This window comes from Mus musculus, chromosome 2, assembly GCF_000001635.26.
Source record: "Mus musculus strain C57BL/6J chromosome 2, GRCm38.p6 C57BL/6J".
In the NCBI taxonomy this organism is placed as follows: domain Eukaryota; kingdom Metazoa; phylum Chordata; class Mammalia; order Rodentia; family Muridae; genus Mus; species Mus musculus.
The window spans coordinates 58493992-58515812 of NC_000068.7; the positions used below are offsets into that span (position 1 = coordinate 58493992).

The following is a 21821-nucleotide window of genomic DNA, read 5'->3' on the forward strand; positions in this document are numbered from 1 at the left end:
AACAAATCTGTGCCTAAGTCCGGACTTCCTTGCTGTCTTCAAATCTAACCGTAGGTCGTCAAGTCAATAAACCGGGGTTGTCTCTGCTTTTAAATACCTCCAAAAAAGCAGTGCACCATTTTAATCTTTGTGTCATGGTTTTCCACCTGCAAACTCACACGGGGACAAAAGGAGAGACTTTTGTCGGAGACTCCACCTTCTCGCTGGTGACATAATAGCAGTGTTGGAGTGTGATTAGCCTTATTAGTGGAAAGGCAAGGCAAGAATATACAGGTAATTAGAACTCGAGTGCTCTTCTCTGTGAGAGCAAACAAAACTCTCCCTGCAGCTAGAGTTGTATGGATAATGAAAATGAGAAATGATTCCCCGTAGGACAGACAAGAGACCTGGAAATCACAAGCCCAGGTGAAAAGGCCCCATCACTAGCCATCTCAGGCCGTCTTCCTATCCTCTCCGACAGAGTGCACTGAGCTGGATCCTAGCATGCACCACATAGGAAATGAATGTGGATGGATGCTACTAACTCACAACAAAATAAACAAATAAGAAAGAAAGAAAGAAAGAAAGAAAGAAAGAAAGAAAGAAAGAAAGAAAGAAAGAAAGAAAGAAAGAAAGAAAGAAAGGAAGGAAGGAAGGAAGGAAGGAAGGGGGAGAGAGAGAAAGAAAGAAAGAAAGAAAGAAAGAAAGAAAGAAAGAAAGAAAGAAAGAAAGAAAGAAAGAAAGAAAGAAAGGCAAAAATTTGAAGGGGATTCATAGTTGAAGCTCGCAGACACCATTTCTCATATAACACCTGTATTGGCTCTGTTACATCAGGGGCTTTAATTAATCTAATGGTAAAAAAGAGAAAAGAAAAAGATCCTGTCTTAGTAGAGTAGGTTTATGAAAAATAAATAAAAATATGGGAAATAATATAAAGCAGTAAGTTCAGTAATTGGGACATACTGATTATCCAATATATGTTACCTATAACTGTCAAAAGGTAGCTGTTTTAGAAACAGCATTTTCTAATTCCCCATATTTGGATGGGAAAAGGAATCTTTTCGTTTTGTATCATCCTGACCAGTTCTGCAGAACTTGGGGAATATTCTAAAGTGCATTCAAATGCAATCTCAGTCACTGCTTTCAACCTATTCCCAAAATGTTAACCCAATTCCTAATCAACAATTAAAAAGCATAAGCATTTGGTCTCTAGCACCATGAATGGGGGGGAGTGTAGAGAATGAGATAGGAAATATAAACACATTTAAAAAAACAAGTAAGAGGCAAGTTGGCACATGAAAATTGTCCTTATTTACTAGTGCTGCATGCTGGTTTGGTATATTTGAACTGCAACAATCACTTTTATTTTCCTGTATTAACTGCTGTCTCCGAAGCTTATCGCCTGTCTGCTAGCCTCGGCCTAGTCCTGGAAGCTTCTAGCCTCTGTCTAATCTAGGACTAGAATGTTTTCAGCCCCTGGGACTTTCTGCTGAATAAGCTCACTCCTTCCAAGCCTGGCTGGCTGACCAACTCAGCTGTTCTGACTCAAACTCCTCCCAAGCTGACTGGCCAGACCTCTTCCATCTTTGCTTGCTGGCTTGATGGTAACAATGTCTCCATGTATTGTCCCCACTGATCTTGAACTCTTTTGTGCTCAACATATCTTCTCACCTCAATCTGCTGAGGAGGAGTATTGGTGCATGCCACCATGTGGCCTTTGCCTCCCTCATGGACCAAGTCTATACACCAAAATCTATCACAACAAATGCCTGTGACTTTTATTTGTGTCATAGAATGTTGTGAGGAATTAGCAGGACATAGTTACTAAATGGCTTCTACTGCCCAGTATATATTAAATGGGAGTCTATTTTCTTTTCAATTTGTAATCTACAAAGCTCAGCGCCACATTTTCTATTACCTTTCCTATTATTTATCTCTTTTACTTGAGCATTTTATACCTAAATTTGACTTTACAAATGTTGAGTGTATTATAAGCAGTTTCCTTTTGTTTTGTTTAAAACTCCTAGTACATATGTACAAAATAAAAGAGCCTTTTAGGGCTGGAGAGATGGCTCAGCAGTTAAGAGCACTGAGGTCCATTGTTCAATTCCCAGCAACCACATGGTGGCTCACAACCATCTATAATGGGGTAGGATGCCCTCTTCTGGTGTGTCTGAAGAGAGCAATGGTAATGTACTCATATGCATAAAATAAATGTTTAAAAAGTGCCTTTTATAGAATATGCCCTTGACAGGTAATGAAGTTAAGTCACAACAAGGAAAGAAGTGGCCACCACCCAAGCTAGCCATGACTGTGACAAGAACAGTCTACCTTAGGGCACTCACAGAATGTTATGGGGGAAGGACAGTATCCCACACTCCGGATAGTATCTATAAGCACTGTAATAGTGGTCGTCTTTAAATAGGAAAATCTTAATGGCAATCCATTTCCCTATTATCTCAGAACAACAGCTTTTATTACCTGTTTCCAGTAGTCAAACATTTGCCTATCTGTGGGAAGAATGGGATGGGGGAGAAAGAGGAGATGGGGAGGAAGATATGGTGAAAGCACATGGAGGTATCTTCCTGAAACCTATCACTATGTATAAATGCCAGTAAAATGGAAAGAAATGTGGGGACATGAGTAAATTGGGGAAATGTAAATAAATGTGTACGGAGTTCAGAAACTCCGAGAGTTAAAACAGAACTTACAGAAAATCCTAAGTAGTGTGAATCACTAATATTAAAAATAAAGAGGTCAACTGCCGGACTCTGAACAGTCTAAGTGCTAGAATCAGGGGAAAACAAAACAGAAACAAGAGGGGTTATTCTGCTCAGCTGCCCTTCTTCCCTCTCTCGCCCCTCCCTCCCTTCCTCTTTCCCCATTCTTCTTCCCACTCCACCTCTCTTCTGCTTTCCTTTTCTCTGCTGTCTTGCTTCTACCACAGGTCGACCCCTAATCCCAACTGAAACCAAAAAGCACTGCTTAATAGCATATGGAGAGGAAGAATCTGCAGACAACTTAGTCTCCATACTCTGAAGACTTTTTTTTAGTAATGACCATTAAAGCATTAAGTAAGAAATTTTAAAGGGAGGCCAAGAAAGGGGTCCCCAGAAATGGCCAGCTGAAAACAATGCTAACTCAATCAGTTCCTCCGGCCTTATTTAACAAGAGGCCACTTCCTCCTACGAACGCCTTCAGCACTAGCAGGACAGGATCCTCTAGGGCAACTCCTGGCACGCCCACCAGAGCATTGCAGTGTCTTTAATAACACACATTGCTGAGAGGTGTCTAGACAGACTCTAGATAGCCAGACTGGGCTGCAGCAGCACTGCCCAGTAGAAGCAAAATGAGAGCTACCTTATTCATTCTCATCTAAATGTTCTCACAGTAAAAAAGAAGCAAGGAAGATGCATGCTTTTATTTATCATCAAACCCAGCTTGTATCTTACATTCAGAGACCTCCTGGACTGTTAGCTATGTTCCAGTGCTGCGCGTAGTGGATTTATGATTCCCAAGAGGACAACAAAGAGAGAAATGGAGACACACACAGGTGGGGGTGGGGTGGAGAGATGAGATAGATAGATAGATAGATAGATAGATAGATAGATAGATAGATAGATAGATAGATAAACAGGCAGACAGATGGATAGAGGAAGAACAGATCTAACAAAATCATAAGACTAAAGTGCGACAAAATAACTCCTAGGACATTGAATACCGACTTTTCTGCAGACTTCGCTACGCTAATCAGTTTAATTATTTGCCTTCTTGGAAGCTAGTCAATTGTATAAAGTAGACCCCTATATCCCAAAGAACTTATAACAAGGGCATGAGCCTTATGGCTCATCTGATCATAACAAGGCTGAGAATCACTGTAAGCACTTGTACAAAGCAGACGTCTTCCAATGCACGCTGAGGTAGAGTTTGTGATCTGTACTTGGAATACATTTACATAGCAACAAGCAAAGGCAAGACATAGAATTGCCCAGAATTAGCATTAGCTCTTCCTTCCTTTCTCTTTCTTTCTCTCTCTCTCTCTCTCTCTCTCTCTCTCTTCCCCCAGCAGTTTTGTGGCTTTCCAAATAAGATGACTCTAAGAGAGTCATCAGCTTTTCTGAAACAAGTTAGGGAAAGAAGGAATCAATAAAAGTAAGAAGCCCGAGTCTTCAAAATGCCTGGTTATATCACGAAGCTAAAATGTTTTCTGCTCTGTATGAATGTTTACATTCCCTCAAAATCTGTGGTGATAGAAGGAGAAGGTAGGACAAGCAACAGAGTGTGAGCAAAGAAGATCCTCACTGTGTGATTGTGTGTCTGTGATGGTTGTCTAGTCACCCAATCTCAATGAAGAATTGTCTACATTGGGTTGATGTGGGAAAATCCAGGCCACTGTGGGCAGTGCCATTCCCTAGACAGGGAAAACTGAACTATGTAAAAGAAAATGATCAGAGTATATCGAGCAAGCAAGGGAGCAAGCATACACTCATTTCTCTCAGCTCTTGATGGTGGAGGGGATGTAACCAGCTGTTTCCAGTTCCTGCTGCCTTCACCTCCCTAATGTGGTAAATCTCTAACCTAGAATTGTACATTGATATAAAACCTTTCATACTTTAAGGTTGCTTTTGTCAAGGTATTTTATCACAGCAACAGAAATAAAACTAGGACAGTGGCCTCATAAAAGAGATAGCTAGTCTTTCCACCATGGGACACAGTGAAAAAAGAACCACCTGTCAATGACGAGTCCTCAACAGAAGTGAATCTCCCACCCAGCACCCTGAACTTGTCCTTCCCAGACTGAGAACTATAAGAAATGTCTGCTGTTTACAAGGCATCCAGTCTGAGGTATTTTGTTACAGCAGCCCAAATAGATAAATATGCAGCCAAAGTCATAGCAAGCTTGTTGCTGTTTTAAGGCAGTTTTCTATAGCCTAACTTCATCTCATATTTACTATGTGTTCAATGTTAACCTCCAACGTCTGATCCTCCTGTCCCCACTTACTAATTGTTGGGATTATATGCTCATGCCTCCATAATTGTTTTACTCTGGTAAGTTCTGATTGTGGGTCAACTTATTCATTTACCTAAACAATTGGCAAAACTAAATCTAACTGCTATACATAAAAACACAAAGTATGTTGTCCACTGTCCTGATATATATTAAACTTCCCCCAAATAAAACTACTGTATAAACAGGAGATATGTTGAAAAACTTTAACTATAACAAATAACTAAAGTAATCAAATTAATAACAGAAAAGAGCTGTTTGGGTTGACAACAGTTGTGGAGGTTACACCCATGAATGACTGCCACCAGAGTTTTGCCAAACATGAACGCAATATACAGGACAGTGTATTGAAACCAGGAAGCAGAGGAAGACAATTTACCTCCCGATCAGGTGTAAAAGAAAGGGCAGGGCTCCAACAAACTTCTTGGAGTGCAAGCCCCAATAATAAGAAGACCTCTTGCTAGACTGGCCCCTGCCACAGCACTGGGCCTTTAACACATTGTGGTTTGCTACAGAAAGATTAAACTACCAAAGGAGCCACACATCTATTTCATTGACATTCTAACAAAATTTCCCATTATTCAGAAAATGTAGTCACTGAAAGTAGAACACACATAATTCTAATGTCAATATAACAATAGCAACCTGTTTTTGAGGTAGACAGCTGAATACTCACAAGTGCATGTAACACAAGAGTGCCCTCCTTTTCCTAACACCACACACCCAGAAGTGTAGACAGCATCAAGTTCTAAACATACTACTTTCCCCCACTACGTGCTATGATGTTTCATCTATAAAAGTCACAGTAAGGACTAGCAAAGTGACTCAGTGGCTAAACACGCTCACTGCCAAGCCTGAGCCCAATCCACAGAACATCTGGATGGACAGAGAGAATTGACTCCTGAAAGCTGTCCTATGAACTCCACACATGCCACTTCAGGCTCATACACATATGCACACACACACACAACATAAAGAAATAAATGCAAAATTAGGCATAGTAAATGATACAACAGATTAAATAAAATACTATGCTGAATATATTCTGATAGTTACTAAAATCTTAGGAACTCTTTATCCTAACTTCCAATTAACATTTTTATTCACATTTGCCATGCGCATCCAAACGAGTGGAAAGAAAATACACAGATAACAGAGAGAACCATACTTCATAATATCTAATGTGCTCAGGCAAGACTGGCAGCTCCGAGTACATTTGTTTGCACATACTACTTTATTATTAATTACACAACTGTCTATTTCACCTTCATCTTTTATTTCTGGTAGGGTATTAAATGGCATCTTTAAACTGCAGGCATGCACACACACATAAATCAAGATGCAATATGTATCAGAACTGCACATTAAAGCAGTCAAGGGACACTGCCAGATATTTATTATACAAAGGGTGTGTTAAGTCTGACAGGATTAAGGACCAAATGTTTTACAGTAAGCCAAACAATACACAGTACATTATCCTAACCAAACAGCTGCGTGTCACGTACCTTCCACACTCGGGGAAGGGAAAGCCATCATCATTAGCACAGGAAGGATCATTACTCCATCGACCATTGTATAACTGTGGAAGGAAAAAAAGAAATGTAAGTCGGACACAAAAACTAACACAGGGTGACAGTAAGTCAGACATACCATCGTCAAATGCCATCAAGGGCTCTGCAAGGAAACCCAACTTGTAATGCCTTGGTTTTTAGCACATTTGAATACTCCCTTTCCATGGATCTAAACAAATCTTCCTAGGTCTTAAGACTTCCCTCTGGCCAAAGACCTCTACTGGCTGTATCTCTGAGCCTAACCCTCCTAAAGAAGAACTCAATAAGAAAACAAGAGAATAAGGTTGAAGATAAAGCACTCTGAACAACTATGGATTTGAATTCTATTCTACCTTATTGAACACGACATTGGTGGTATTATATTTTAAAAGACTGAGAGGCCTAAGATCACTATTCTAATATGATGTTAAAGGTAAGAAATCGAATAGTCCAAGGCCAGCCCCTGTGTCTGAGCCCTCACTTCTCTTTACAAGGTTTTGGAGATTGAACGTAGACCTTCATACAATCCAAGAGGAAAACAAACAATCTCTTACTCCGCATCTACGGCAAAACATGGCATTTCTACATTAACTGTGAATTTTAAATGGCTAGAATTTTAAGAGGTTAGACACAATTGAGACAAGAATATTTTCAGAAGAAGAAATTATGTCCATTTACAGGATAGCAAATGGTCATGGGGACAAAATAAGACAACTGAGAGAAATTTCAAGTTGGTGTTGACCTAGAACTATGGTGGCAGAAGCTCTGTTCTCTGAGTTAAGGGCCTTGCTACCTCAAGTAATGCCTGCAGGTATCAGGAATCTAATGAGAGTCTGACTGGGGGCAATTTTCTGAAATTTCCCACAGAGAAGAACAAAGTTAAGAACACTGTGCAACTCCTCCATGGGAAGGCCAATGTGCTGGCGTGCTTACACCTTCACCACAGGTGACGAGAGCTGATAAATTATCCTCCCTGTGCCTGTGTAGAGTGTGCACATGTGTGCATATGTTCAGGTGTGTATTCAGGTGTGTGACAATCATGTGCAGGTAGTTGCAGGGCAACCCTGGGTGTCATTCTTCAGGAACTATGCACCTTGTTTTGTGACACAGTCTCTGACTGAGACCTGAGGCTCACTCATAAATGTAGACTATCTGACCTATGAGGCCAACTATCTTTGCCCCTCCAGCACTGTGACTTATAAGCACAAGCTACCATTTTTATGGTGTCAGGAATCAAACCCAGGTCTGCAAGCTGATACAGTGGGCCCTTTACTGATTGAGTCCTTGTCCTAAATCATCATTTTTCTCAGTGATCTGTTTAGTCACCATTCCCTATGAAGGATTGGGCATGGTGGCACACACCTTTAGTCCCAACATTTGGGGCTAATGCAGGTGAATCTCTGAGTTCAAGGACAGCCTGGTCTATAAAACAAATTCCAGGACAGTTAAGGCTACACAAAGAAACCCTGCCTCAAAGAGCAAAAAAAACAAAAAAAAAAACAAAAAAAAAAAAACAAAACAAAACAAAAAAACAAAACAAAACAAAAAAAAAACCAACAACAGCAACAACAAAAAGATTAAATGAGGTGGTGGTAGTTGTTGAATCTCAAGCATCATTGGCCTCCTCAGAAGGAAGAGAAACCTAAGTAAACACTCTTATTCTGCCTCACTGATATGTTTTCTGCTGCATTATGGTACAGTATGAAGACCTTTTGATGATGCTAAGCACATGCTAGAACCATTCCATTGAACTCTGCAGACTTTGAGAGGCAGCAGTAGGAGAATTGCAAGTTCAAAGTTAGCCTGGGTTATAGAACAAGATCAGATAGATGGATGGATGGATGGATGGATGGGTGGATGGATAGATAGATTTTCTTTTTTTTTTTGCAAATTACATGACCCAAGATATTGTTCCATAGTAACAGGAAAGAAACTGATACTTAGAAACGTCCTTTCCACCTTAAGTGACTTCAACTCCCCATTTCTCATCTAATACCTAAAACTGTGTTTCTGGCAGTCTCCAGTGATAGCCCACTCAACTCCAACATGGTTACATGTATCTAAGAGGCACACAAAGGAACTCGTTGAGTTGTAGAATGAAAACACTCAGAGCTCGCTTTCATAACGTTATGTTCATATAATAAAGTGGCAAATAACTGACAGCTTTACTTGGCATTCATCTCAGTTTCCTATGACAGTCCCGTGTTTCAAAGAGGTATGTTTCAGAGAGACTGTAAAAGAAAAAAAAAAAAAAATCTAGTCATGACTGGTTTATGACAAAGGTCATAGGAGCTCTTCAAGTGAACTTACAGGCTATATTGGCTCACTATCTTGAGATGAATCCTCCCCAAATGGCAAGTGCTCTAACATCAATAAAGAAAAAAAACTAGAGATTAATGACATTAGGGATACAATGAAGAAGAGTGTGACAATACAGGCCCTGGCATCAGACATTCCTATTGCATTGCTTCTCCTTCACAGCTTACTGGAGAACAGCATCAAAACTCCGGTCAACCTGACAAGAAGTCGTCTCCTCAAATTCAGATTTTTTTTAAGTCTTTTGAAAAATGGACCTAGTGTCCATTGTCTCAGGGAATAATCAGATTTAGTATCTTAAGACTTTTGTTGGGCTGGAGAGATGGCTCAGTGGTTAAGAGCACTGGCTGCTCTTCCAGAGGTCCTGAGTTCAATTCCCAGCAACCATATAGTGGCTCACAACCATCTATAGTGAGATCTGATGCCCTCTTCTGGTGTGTCTAAAGACAGCTACAGTGTACTCACATAACATAAAATAAATAAATCTTTTTTAAAAAAAAAGACTTTTGTTAATAATATGATTCTGATGTTAGCAAATCTTTAATGTCTTTCTATTGTGTTTTATGGATTGCTATAGTGTAGATTTGGTACTGGGGCTGGCACTGCTGGCTGACAGGGGACCTTTCAGGAGGCAGGGCCTAGGAGGCGCCCTAAGAGCACAGCAGGCAGGCCCTCATTGTGTGGCTCAGAGCTTTCTCTTTCCTCTTTTGCTTTCTAGCCATGAGGGGAACTGTTTCCTTTACCACCTCTCTGCTACTGCTCCCCAGCACCCACATAAGATGCATAAAAGCAACATATACCCCTCCAAATAAACCTCTCCATCTGACAAGGGAAACCTGCATCTCTTGTCAGCTTATCCCAGGAAGTTTGTTCCCATGACAGGAAATTGAACAATGTACATATTCTATACTACATATTCTACGGTTTATATCAACATGCATTAGTGGTACAAGTGTGCGATATCTTGAGGACTCCTGGGAAAGCTGGAAAGCAAGGCAAGAATGGGAACCATGCCAAGGCACTCTAAGTTCCAAGTAGCTCTTCGCCCACACTGTCACCAAACCTTCTGTCCTCTGCTGTCCCATCATCTTTCCTTGGGTCCCCACCTCACAACTCCCATCCTGTTTCCAAGCTTCCCTGCCTCTCTCTAGAGCCTGGTACATTATCAGCCTCCCTGCAGTTGGACTCTTCTTTCAAGGCCCAACCTGGATAAATTCTTGCTCATCCTTCAGGTCTCAACAGAAACTTCACTTTCTGAGTTAAATCCTCTACGGCTTTTCTCTTATGTCCGTCCCTGTGAAATACAGTGAATGATATACCCCTACCTATTTCACCTTTCAACCATGTCTCTGTTATCAAACCCCAGGAGCAGAATCTACAGCTCTATCTTGCTCATTTCAGCTGAGCCAAATAGGTGCTCATTTAATACTTAAAATCCCCCTGACTTAACACACTCAATTTAACTTTGTATTATCAAGCACTAGCACAGCCATCATGCACACCTACAAGGGAAGGGGAGATTTTACAATATATCATTTCAGGAAGAGCTTGGTACAGTTTATTAATAATAAATGTCAAAAGCACACTTCAACATAAACAACATTTTCCTAATTTTAAGCATGCAAAAACGAGACCAATTATCTCTGCCATTTTTTCCATGTCACAAACCAACAAAGGCCTATGCCTCCAATATACCTATTTACAGATTATCATCACTATCATATGCTGATTTATGCTTATGAAAGACAGAAAAATCATTTACAAATTTAATCCCTGGAGCCAATCCATAAATTAAGAGCAACTCGAATCATATCCAAAAACAAAACAAAACAAAACAAAACAAAATCCACAGGAGGAAAGTGTCAGCAGCACTTGCTGGCTCTGCTTTCTTCAGGCTAGAATGTTCCACCTGCCCGCTAATTGCCTTCTAAAAATTGCACTCCAAAGAAGAGGGAAGCAAGAGGAAAGAGAAATGTGTGTGAATCTCCCGATCATGAGTTAGTTATAAGAAACATCAAGCCTGCAGTGGTGGTACAATATATAATCCTGGCACTCCCCGATCTGTGATAGGCTAAGCCAGAAGGATCCTAAGTTCAAGAACAGCCTGGGCTACTCAGCAAATTGTCACTGTGTCAGCAATGGCTCCAAGTATTCTAGAGTGAGCACTGGCCCAACCCTTGACAAAGATGCTCTGGAGTGTTAAAAATCCTGGGGGCCATTCCAATATCAGAGAACTCTGACAGTCTCAGAGCAATGCACTGGATATCTTTTAATATATCAATAATGTTTCTTATAGACAACTAAAGGTCCATAAGAGAGCACTGAACATTATAATGATAAAAAGGTACTCACATCCCTCATCTCCTTTTAGTTTAACTGCCAAATTCCCTAAATAAAAAATGACAGGCTACTGGGGATTATAAATACTGCCCACAGGGCTCAGAGTATAAATTTTTCCCGTGTGTGTGTGTGTGTGTGTGTGTGTGTGTGTGTGTGTGTATGTGCACGCACGTTGGATCAGTTCTGCAATCCCTACTAACTACTTGCAATGCTTCAGACACAAGGAAAGAGACCCGCTTTGTATCATTGCCATTTCTTGCAATGTATTAGGCCTGTCCCCTGGGAGGGAGGGACTTCCCATATTTTCCACTTTAAAAACAGACAATCACAGGGCAGAAGAGAACCACTTTCCACACACCATGGTACTTGTCACACTCTAGATCTGGGTGGTACCAGCGAAAGAGTTAGTGTTTCCCTCGATTCCCAACATGTCTGGGTTCAGATCAAGTGCGATAGTTCTTTTGTTCACCAAAATGTTATATCTGGGAGGGGAGGGGAGGGGGCGGTAGAGAAAAAGAAAAGAACCACAGATCCTCTGAAGTCTCCTACTAAAAATATCATTTTGATACTGGCCACAGACTAATCAACGCATAATGGACCTCTGTATTCAATGTTCAGAACTCATATTAGGCAGTGTAATTTAAGACTATGGTAGGCAATGGAGGATGTTCCTACGCTCTGAACTCCTGCAGAGTATGCAATTTGCTTTCCATAAGAGGAAAATAATCATAAAATTCAACAAAGGACTCCTTTGTCTGGCCTGGCTGCCCAAATTCTCTTGGTTGACCCATCCATGACTCACTGAGGCTCACTGAAAAGGGAATTTCTTGACACTGTTTGATTCTTAACAATCTTCAAGTGAAAAAGGTTTTGAAACTCATTCAATAATCACTCATCCCTGCTTAGAATTAATGACTTTTTTTTTACCACCCAAGTGAGGTCATCTTTCCCCCACACCTTTCCCAGTCTTAAGGGTTCTTTGACTACTAATACACGATGACATCTTCCACCATTACATATGTTTTCAGAACTTTTTGTTGTGCCCTCCACAATATAAAAATTAATTAATTAAAATAAAATCTAGGGGAACAGAGGGGGGGAATAAAAAAATAAAAAGGGGAGCGGGGGAAAATAAAGATAAATAAAATAAAATCTACTCAACAGGGAAGGCAGGAGCAGAGCAAAGAAAACGATCGATTAGTCAACACCATGTCATTGTCTCTACAGTAGGAGTGTACCCAAGGAATGTGCCTGATACTGTGTATAGGAATAAATATGCATGCATTCCTTCCTAAAACACTCATAATAAATACTCCTAGAAGTCTTATTTTAGAAACGAGAAAATAGACGGGGGCAAACGACTATCCCAAGCACATGCGGCAAACCCAAGACGACGTGAACAATGTTTAGTGGCCTTAATCAGTCACTACCCTGCAATGGCCAATCTACCAGAGAGTAACCATCAATCCAGTTTTACCATCAACACTTAATCCAAACTTTAATCATTCAGAGCTCCATCCAGCTTGACCCTTCTCTTGGAGAACATATCCCACACATTGCGATTTGGGTCACCTTTCAATTTATGTCATCTTCCCATTTCACTACACTCAAAATTAGTTTCACATACACTGTAACCTCCAATTATCTCCTTCAGCCCCCTGCCTCCCAGAAGAGAAAAATCTCAATGTCAAAGAAGCTATTGTGGGGAGGGGGAAGGGGGGCAAGACTTCCTTGCAAGTATGTTCATGCTCCTGTCCACCCTTAATTCATTCATCAATTCTCTCATAATTCACACCTCAAAATAAATATAGAAATTAGTATAAGGTTCGCTTGAGGACAAAGTAAATCCAGTAATCCATATTTGAAAATGAAACTCTGAAGGAAAGCATGCTTAACACAACATTCTCCAGCTAGGACAAAACCCAGCCATTCTGACCGCTTGGATAGTGCAAAAAATAGGTGCTACGGCCTGACAGAGAAAGAGCTAGCCCAGGGCAGCGTCCTCCAAAACCCTTGGTCCTTTGGAAGAGGTAAAGGAGTCATGAGCTGTCAGTAGTAGCCACAAAGAAGAGCAAAACTAAAGATATCATACCAGGTAAGTCAAGCCGGGGTCTTTCCTTCAGTTGACAAATGACCTGTTAAACACGTGTACCACCACACTCTGACCTGGCAGTGCGCATGCCAGGGCTTGGCTTTACACAGACGTGACTGCTGCTGGAGGGTTTCTGGTGGGATGTTACTTTCAGAATGTAACTTGATCGTTTGCGTTAGATGAATACCAATGGCTCCTTGGACGACTACCATAGAACTTAAAACCAGACCCTGGATCCATTCATCCTGTGGTAAGAGGAAATAATTACAGGCCATTTCAGGAAAGGATTTTGAAGGAGTTACCCCGTGAACATTCCAGCTGTGGCAGATGCACTCCAGAAAGGAAAGAAGAGATAAAGTCTAATCTGTAAATGGGGGAGGGGTAGCAATTAAAGGAAAATAAGTAAAGGGTTTAGCTTAGGCTGCCACGGAACAAACAGAGAATTAACTTGACTTTGCTTTTAAATTTGCCTTAATTGTCCACAGAACAAAACTGGCTTTGCTCTTCCTGACACAAATGAAGAAGACTCAGCCTTCCCGTCCCGGGGACTCAAGGGTTTTGATTTCCTGCTCGTGTCCTTCCAGATACCTCAAGTCTTAGTATTATTTTTTTTCCTTTCCAATTGTATTTGTATGTAAGACATGTGTACATGTTCATGTGGCTGTGTGGAGGCATGCATGTGGGAGCACATGAACGTGGATATGCACGTGCATGTGGAAGCTAGATGCCAGCTTTGTTATCTTCCTTGGAAAAGCCCCCGTTTATTTTCTGAGACAAGTTCTTTGAACCGGAAGCTCAAAGGTTTAGCTGGATGGCCAGCAAGACCTCGGGACTAGGATCAGAGATAGGAACCGCTTCCTGCTTACTCTGTGATACCTGAATTTTAGGCCTAAGCACCGAGCCATCCCCCTAGTCCCTCAAAACCTGGTTTCTTTTACCGTGGAGACTGTTTCCCATCCTCTTTTCCTTCCTACAGTGTTAAACAGCCACAGTTCTCCAGCTTTGTTTCAGCTAGTGGGAGACCATCACCTCCTACCTGTTCCAGGATGTCCTTGATGCTTTCCAAGGTCCTACCACCTCTCCCCTTAGTCTGAAAAGTATATTTCTTCTTTCCTCTAAGGGTAAGAAGGACTTCCTTATCCTCTGGGTCCATTTAAGATCTCTTTTCTACCCCTAGTCCTCAGTTAGATGCAGCCTTTGTCTCCAAAAACAAATGGTATTCTACACACCGACTGCCCAACACGGCTGCCCTCATTCTATGGCTTGCTTCCTTGCTTGGTCTTTCTTGTGAGACAAGATCTAATAACCCAAGCTACCCTAGTACTCATTATGTATCTAAGGCTGTCCTTGAACTTGTGGTCCTCCTGGCTCGGCTTTCTCAGCGCTTAGAGTAGAGGGATAATCCATGAGTCTAGAGAAATTGTAAGGTTAGTAGGATCAACTGTCAATAATTGGTAGTGAAATGGATATTAGGTTGGGGAGCGGGCACAATTCAAAGTCAGTCTCTCTCCCTCTCTCCATCCCCCCTTCCTCCTCTTCCCCCTCTCTCTTCCATCCCTTTTGAGTCTATCCTTTGCTGCCCCCCCTCCCACACCCTCCCTCTCACTACACTATATAGCTATGGAAGTGAGAAAAAAAAAACACCTTTTGGATTCTTTCTGCTCCACCTTCCTCTCACACCTGAGTCCTTCACACTCCAACCCCACGCCTGTGTTGAACCTTGCTGCTCAGCCCTCTGTGTTACATGTCCCAGCTATATCTGCCTCAAAGCATTTAATTTGGGGCAAACTTGGCCATGTACTTACTATTTTTCCCTGGATCCCCTAAACAGACATCAGTGCGCCAGTTGACTGCAAGCCTGCTTGATGACATCCCTTTGCAGTGACCAGGCACTCAAGATGAACTAAAACCTTAGTTTTAAACGTGAGTCTACACTGTATTTGGTTTAGGTAGGGAAAGAAAGTCAAGGTGTAAGTTTGATATTGCACGGAAGCGACTTAGGGGGTGGGAGAGGCTTCTGCAACCTCGATTTAATGTAGAAGCAACTGGGTATTTGAGATAAATTAAAAGAGATCACTTCTAACTTGGGTTCCCAGCTTTCCAGAGTACCATCCAAGAGACGCGGCCAGACAGAAAGGCGCTGGCAGACTCTGGGTGCACCAGACAGTTCCTGCCGGACAATAGCCCATTTGGAAAGGCCTGCTTGGATCTCTCATTGCAGACACCAGCTGATATGCCGAGAGCCATCCCTGGTGACTCTGGGACAACTTCGGTAGCTTGAAAACATGGCTCCTCCAAGTCAGAAATTGACATATCATCTCTCCCTCACCCCCCCGCCGCCCCCATGTCTTCTAACAGTTATTGACGCTATTCAGAAAGTTATGCTTCTGTGCCTATTAATAACCTCAGAAAGAACCTTGAGGAGGTGTCAAGATAAAAACGGAGCTGGCTCCGGGAAGCCAAAGACTCAATCAGAGGCTACAGTTGCAATTAGTACATTGGAGACGAGAGAAAGGAAAGACATAACATCTTCTGTGTTCGATGTAATCAGTTCAGGAAGCTTAAAACAAAACACTTAGCCAATGAACTTAGCACGGAGTGGAGAGCATCGAAATCTACAGGAAAGGAAATCCTCTAGGAGCCATCTCCTCATAGAGATCGCAGTGCTGAGGAGCTGCCTGCAAAAGAGTTATTTCAGAGAAGTTTGCCTACAGAGCTGATTATCACTAAGCCTTTTGTAGTTATTTACACCTCTGTACAGTTTCTGTAAGTGACACAACTCAGTTGCAACTCGATCAACCAACTCGAAATAATGGAATCACTAATTAATCTTTAAAAGGACTTTTCATGGTGGTCTTTCTCCACCCACCTTCCCCAGGAGAGTGTGATTAATGGAATGTTCTCACAATTTAGCTTGAAATACGCTTTTGCCAGTCAAGCAGCTACAACGGAATCAGATAATTGTGGTGTGACTCAACAAACGCCACAGCTGTTCATTTAAATATATCCGTCAAAAGTATAAATACGATCATGAGAAAGCAAAGGAGCCTTGTCCCAGGGTCAGAGCACAAGTTGAACCAGTTAGCATTCAAGTAACCACAACAGAAACCAAGGAGACGCTGGGAAGTGGGGGGATGGGGGTGGAGCCAGACTTCTCAATGCATGCTCCATGGAAAGAAACCAGAAAACAGTTATAACCCAATGACTATCCACCCAGCCCAAACCACTCATGGACCTAACAGGGGCAATGCTCAAAATAAAATTAAGTGCACGGTATTCAATGAGGAGTTTTGGGTTTTTTGTTTTTTGGCGTTTTTTTGTTTTTTTAAATAGATGATGTCCCAAGCTCATAAAGATAGAAAGCCTGTAGAGTAGAAACAATTTATTCTGTCTTATGAAAAACAGTGGATACCTCTCTACCCCCAACCCCCACAAATAAACAATACAATTTAAAAACAAAACAAGCAGCAGCCTACTCTCCATCTCCAAAGATATATAAACTGACCTCCTCTGCTCTTCCATTTCCCCCTGGGGTATTCTAATGAGAATCCCAAGCATCTATATCATCTCTTCCACTAGCTCCCTGGTAGTTAAGCCCAACATCTCACCTAACAAAGTTGATATTGTTCCAGTATCATCTAAAATCAAATCAAGTCTTTAATCCAAGTAGGTAAATTGTCAACTATGAACAATCTGTGCCTGAAGAAATGAGGAAGACTAGGAAAGTAGGCTATTGGTTCTTTTAGAATGGTGAGTACTGGGGCGGTGTTAGCATTGCAACATTCTGGCAATGATGTGTGCCTAGTACTGAACAATTAAGTAACTGTGGCCACTACTGTTGCTCCTCAGTGTCTCTATGGACCACAGTCCTTTGTGTGAAATAAAAAAGATACAGGTGTAACACCAACACTTAAGCCAAAACCTCTGAAGGTAAATTTAAACTGAAAATATTTGCAAAGAATATTTTATTCATGAGTCTAGGTCCTGCCCACAAAAAATAGCTTTAAAGCAGTGGCCATCCAATCACAGAGAGCATCGCTGCTGCCCAGGTTGCAGTATTAAGATGCTCATTTCCCACTGAAAGAGAATCAAAGCAAGAAGAGAGTAAACAAAGTCTATCTAGGAAAAAAAAGAGAGAGAGAGAGAGTTCAATAGCTAAGTCCATTTACAGGTAAATAGGGAAAGAAAATCTGAAGTTTGAGAGCCTTGCCAGGCAGGAGAAGGAGGGGCCATACTAAACCATACTGCTATGTGCAGGTCCCTCCATGTTAAAGCCATAGAAAATGACAAAGAAACAATTATCGGGCCCTGTATACTACCAATGTGCTTGACCTGTGTGGAGGTCACAAAAGTCTCACTTTATCACAATTAACTAAGCTAGATATGTTTGTTGTGTAACAGTTTCCTCTAGGACTGAAACATTCCAGTACACAGGTAAGCCCCTTAAGTAGGAAAGTAAAGAACTCAACAGAGCTTCAGGAAGTCCCTGAAACTGACCAGACTCACTAGACGCCCTCTGACAGAATAAGCAATAAAAGCTGAGAGTGCCCCTCAGGCGGAAGGAAGCTGGACTACAAAAAAAGACTCCAGACAAGTGGAGCTGCAAAGAAGACTCTGAGACCAGACCAGCTGGCTGGAAAACAAACGCCAGCTGAGCTGCCTAGAAGAGGTTTAGACTAAAGTCACTTGGAAAGGACACTCTCCAACCTGTAGAGGTTCCTTTAGGCTGTACAGTATGCTCCAGATTCTGAGCTCTGTGAGCTGTCACCCATGCTGGGGTGAGCCTTGGTAACACAGCTGTCTTTGAGTCATTTAGTAACCTCTTACCCATGCTCCTATATGTAACACCAATAAAAGCCATCAGTTCAGCAGGCTGAACTTTGATGGTATCCTTATTTTGATCTGTTGTGGGATCCCTATCTGGTGCAGGTAGATGTGCTATGTGCGGCATCTTCCCAGGGAGAGTTCTTTCAGACCACAAAGCTTCAAGAGTTTTACAGTTAAAAAAAAAAGTCAAAGATCAAAGCTGAATGTCTGCTGTTTCACACACACACACACACACACACACACACACACACACACACAAATAAAAGCAAGGTGCATCAGATTCAGTATGCAAAATTCTGTCTAGGTTTGTGTGTTCCAGTCAAGTCTATGCTTCTGAAACATATTTTCTTTAACTTCAACCTAAAGATATTTGGGTTTTTTTTTTTTTTTCAAGATCTGAGTTTCTTTTCAATAGAATTGAAAAATCAGTACCAGTTTCCTTGTTATAAGCAGAAATCACTTATTAATATAAAATTAACACCATACCATATAAGCTGGTCCTTACTCCTCCTATGTGATGTCAGTTTCTAGTGTCCAAGGACACAGAAGGACGGCATCCACATCAGTGTTCCCCAAGGTGGCTACGTGACCCGATCACCAAAATTAACACTTTGAACATATGAACCCACTCTAACCAAGTTTATATCAAACCCCGTGCTACTAGCAGCTTTCTTTGTTACATGGGGAAATGGTGATTAGAATATGACTCTCTAAAATGTCTATATTTTTAAAAAGCATAAGCCAAAGAAAACAACAAATATAAAAATCTTATAAAATGAAACAAGACAGGGAGACTTCATAGCCAAGAAAGTACACTAGGGTTTTAAGTTCTCATAACTGCATAGACAGACAAATTAATGAAACATTTAATGTCAGAAATAGGCCAAAATATAAAGGGAAATTCATATGTAAATGAAAACCAAGGCTGGTGATCTAGGCCTATTTTCCTAGCCTTAAGGAGGCTGAGGCTCAAGGGTCTCAAGTTCAAGGTCAGCATGAAACCACGGTTTGACCATGTCAAAGAAAGTGGGTGGGGAGGATTTTCAAAGAAAATAAATTAAATAAATAAATAAATAAATAGGCTGGAACTATTTAGTAAACTGACTACAGTACTCTGCCAGAAGACCAAGCAGCGATTGCCAGCAGCAGGAAAGCACAGAAATACCAAAGCCAATGTGTCACTTGTTGGTTTTCCTCTAAAATCCCTCCTTCCTGGTGACAAATGACTAGCAGAGACAGTGCTGCCCAGGCTCCCCTGAAGCTGGGCATGCCCATGGAACTAAGTTGTCACTGACCCACAGGCTGTAGTGAACTCTGCAAACTCTTAACACTCACCCTGAACTTTCCCCTTTGTTCCTGCCTCTGACTGGACGATAAGACCTTACAGATAATGGCCACAGTGACACTCCTGGCCAATGGGAAGGAAGGAACCCCGGTGTCACAACAGAGGTAGACCTGTCTGTCCTGCCCAGATGTTTTCTTCAGGCTGGGACTGTTCAGTAAGGAAAAAAGTCAACGTCTGTGTTCTCAGAACCACAGCATATTACAGTCCCTTGGTTATAGTGGGCCAGCCACACACTAACTAATGGAGCATCTAAACAGAAATTAAATTGGATTATAGAATGCAGTCCACTTGGAAAAAAAGAGTTAACTCTTAAATCAAAGAACCACATCGCAACAGCTGGAAGCCAGACAAGAGTCTCGTAATCTGCCACTGAGAGAAATAACTTCACTGACACAAGTGTCTGACACCATAAAATGACAGACTGTATATTTATCTCTATAAATCTATCTGAGCTGTATCGACCATCTCCTCCACTAGAATCAAACTCTCATTGAGCAAAACTGGAGTCTGGTTTTTTTTCTTCTACTGTACAGCTGGGTGCGTAGAATAAGATCTTAATATGTAAAAGACATTTGGTAAATGTGTGTTAATTGAAGACATCTAACCACATGGAATGTTTAATAAGCAGCAAAGCAAAAATGTATACACATGACCAATGAGGTCTACAAACAATACAAACCACAAGAAGCAGGGCAAGGGAAGTTGCGAACTGAGCATGAAAATCCGTATTCTTGTAAGAAATCAGCATTCCGATAGTAAAAATCAGGAGCCTGATGGGAGAACTGGTAACAGACACAAACTTATAGGAAACAGCGCCAGAAACGTAACTGGGAATGATGTGTTGTGTTAATTAAAAGAAGGATGAAAATGACAGAGACGCTAAACTGACATTTGCACCTATCAGTTTGTCGGTTACACTGTGGCTGGCAAAGGTGTAAGGAAGCGGTGTTCTCACCTCTGTGGAGAAATCTAAAACTTTCCAAATGTGGGCAGAACAACTGGCAACAGACTGCTTCCGAAATCAAAATGCGCATGCTCCTTGCCCCAGCCCAGCGGCTCCCACAGCTGTACGTGAAACACGTGTATGAGACCACGCACGCATGTGGCCATCCCTCTGCCTTGTTCCTGAGGGGAAAAGCTAGACATAATCTGTGCATGCATGCATCAATACACGACGACCTAGGTCCATGACAGCCAGTCCTCCAACGGAATACTACACACCCACTGTAAAGGAGCAGAGAGCACTGGTACATACGGGAGAATTGTACAAGGCAAAACTCGCATGTCATTACCACTGTGAGACAAAGCTACAGTCTGCATGCGTGTGTGGCTAGATGATTAGCTGGGGTCTGTGCAAACCAGAAAAGACTTGGTTTTCAGCCCACACTTCTTGTGTGCCTTTTAAAACCTGTGTGCATTAATTACACAACTGTTCAAAAAAAAAAACTCAATTTTTTATGCAATAATAAAAAAAATACGAATATTTATTCCCAAAGAAAGGTATCTGAAAACTCCTCTAATGAGCCTCTCACTCTTGAACACCCTGAGAAACAACTGAGCCCAGTCATTTTCCCTTGGTTTCAAAACTGAGACAGACAGAGTCAGTGATTAACTACAGCAGCCACCCCCTCCACCCTGCAAATAAATAAACAAACAACAACAAAAGGTCGCAGTGGCACCTGAGTGTTAATCATTGCTTCCTCTTAAAACCAACTCAGACTCACACCACTTTGCCTAGGCAGAAGAATATCTATCTCAAGACCCTGGAAGGATAGAAGTCAGAGTTTACAAAGTACTAGCCCCGGGGAAATGAAGAAGAGCTACAATTGATACCTTCAAAGCAGCCCAAAGCCTGCTTCAGCTGGCCTTGAAAATGCAGTCACAACCCAGTGACAACAGCTATTGGCTCACCCTGAGGTGAGAGGTCTGCTTTCCCCGCCCACTTTAAATTAGGGCTCACGGGAGTGCGGGTTCTTCCTAGTCACTGTCATATAGAAGACACTGAGGAAGCATTACTTACACCCAGATTAAATCCTACAAAACAGAGAGTGCTGGGGAGAAGACACAACGTTCATCAGTTTCAGAACAGTTGATATGTGTGTTTTCTACATAAAACAGTTCTCTAAGTAAATAGGTTCTTAAGTGGAAAAGGTGAGAAAGAAGAAAAAACAAACAAACAAACAAACAAAAAGTATTGTGGCCCTCGTGGGAAATGAGGAAAGGAGACATGTTCTATATAGGAACACGCTGGTGGCATTTCAACAGTGTCCCCAAACTTAAAGAATGTAAAGCTGTGACCCAGTAAATGACCTTGCCACTCAGACGGTGCAAGAACTAAGAACTAGCCAGCCGCCCCAAACTTCT

General features: G+C 41.6%; 1 protein-coding gene across 6 annotated transcripts in view; it reads right to left on the reverse strand.

Moving 5' to 3' along the window:
• Acvr1 (activin A receptor, type 1) overlaps positions 1–21821 on the reverse strand; it is a 120391-nt gene that overhangs the window by 47554 nt on the left and 51016 nt on the right. For 5 of the 6 annotated variants that reach the window (NM_001110205.1, NM_007394.3, NM_001355048.1 and 2 more), the window contains one exon: positions 6493–6566. In NM_001110205.1, coding sequence (NP_001103675.1) covers positions 6493–6559 — 67 coding nt within the window. In that variant the 5' untranslated portion in view covers positions 6560–6566. Of the gene's footprint in view, positions 1–6492; positions 6567–13285; positions 13531–21821 lie in introns of all 6 variants that reach the window. The other variant, NM_001110204.1, reaches the window with a different exon arrangement.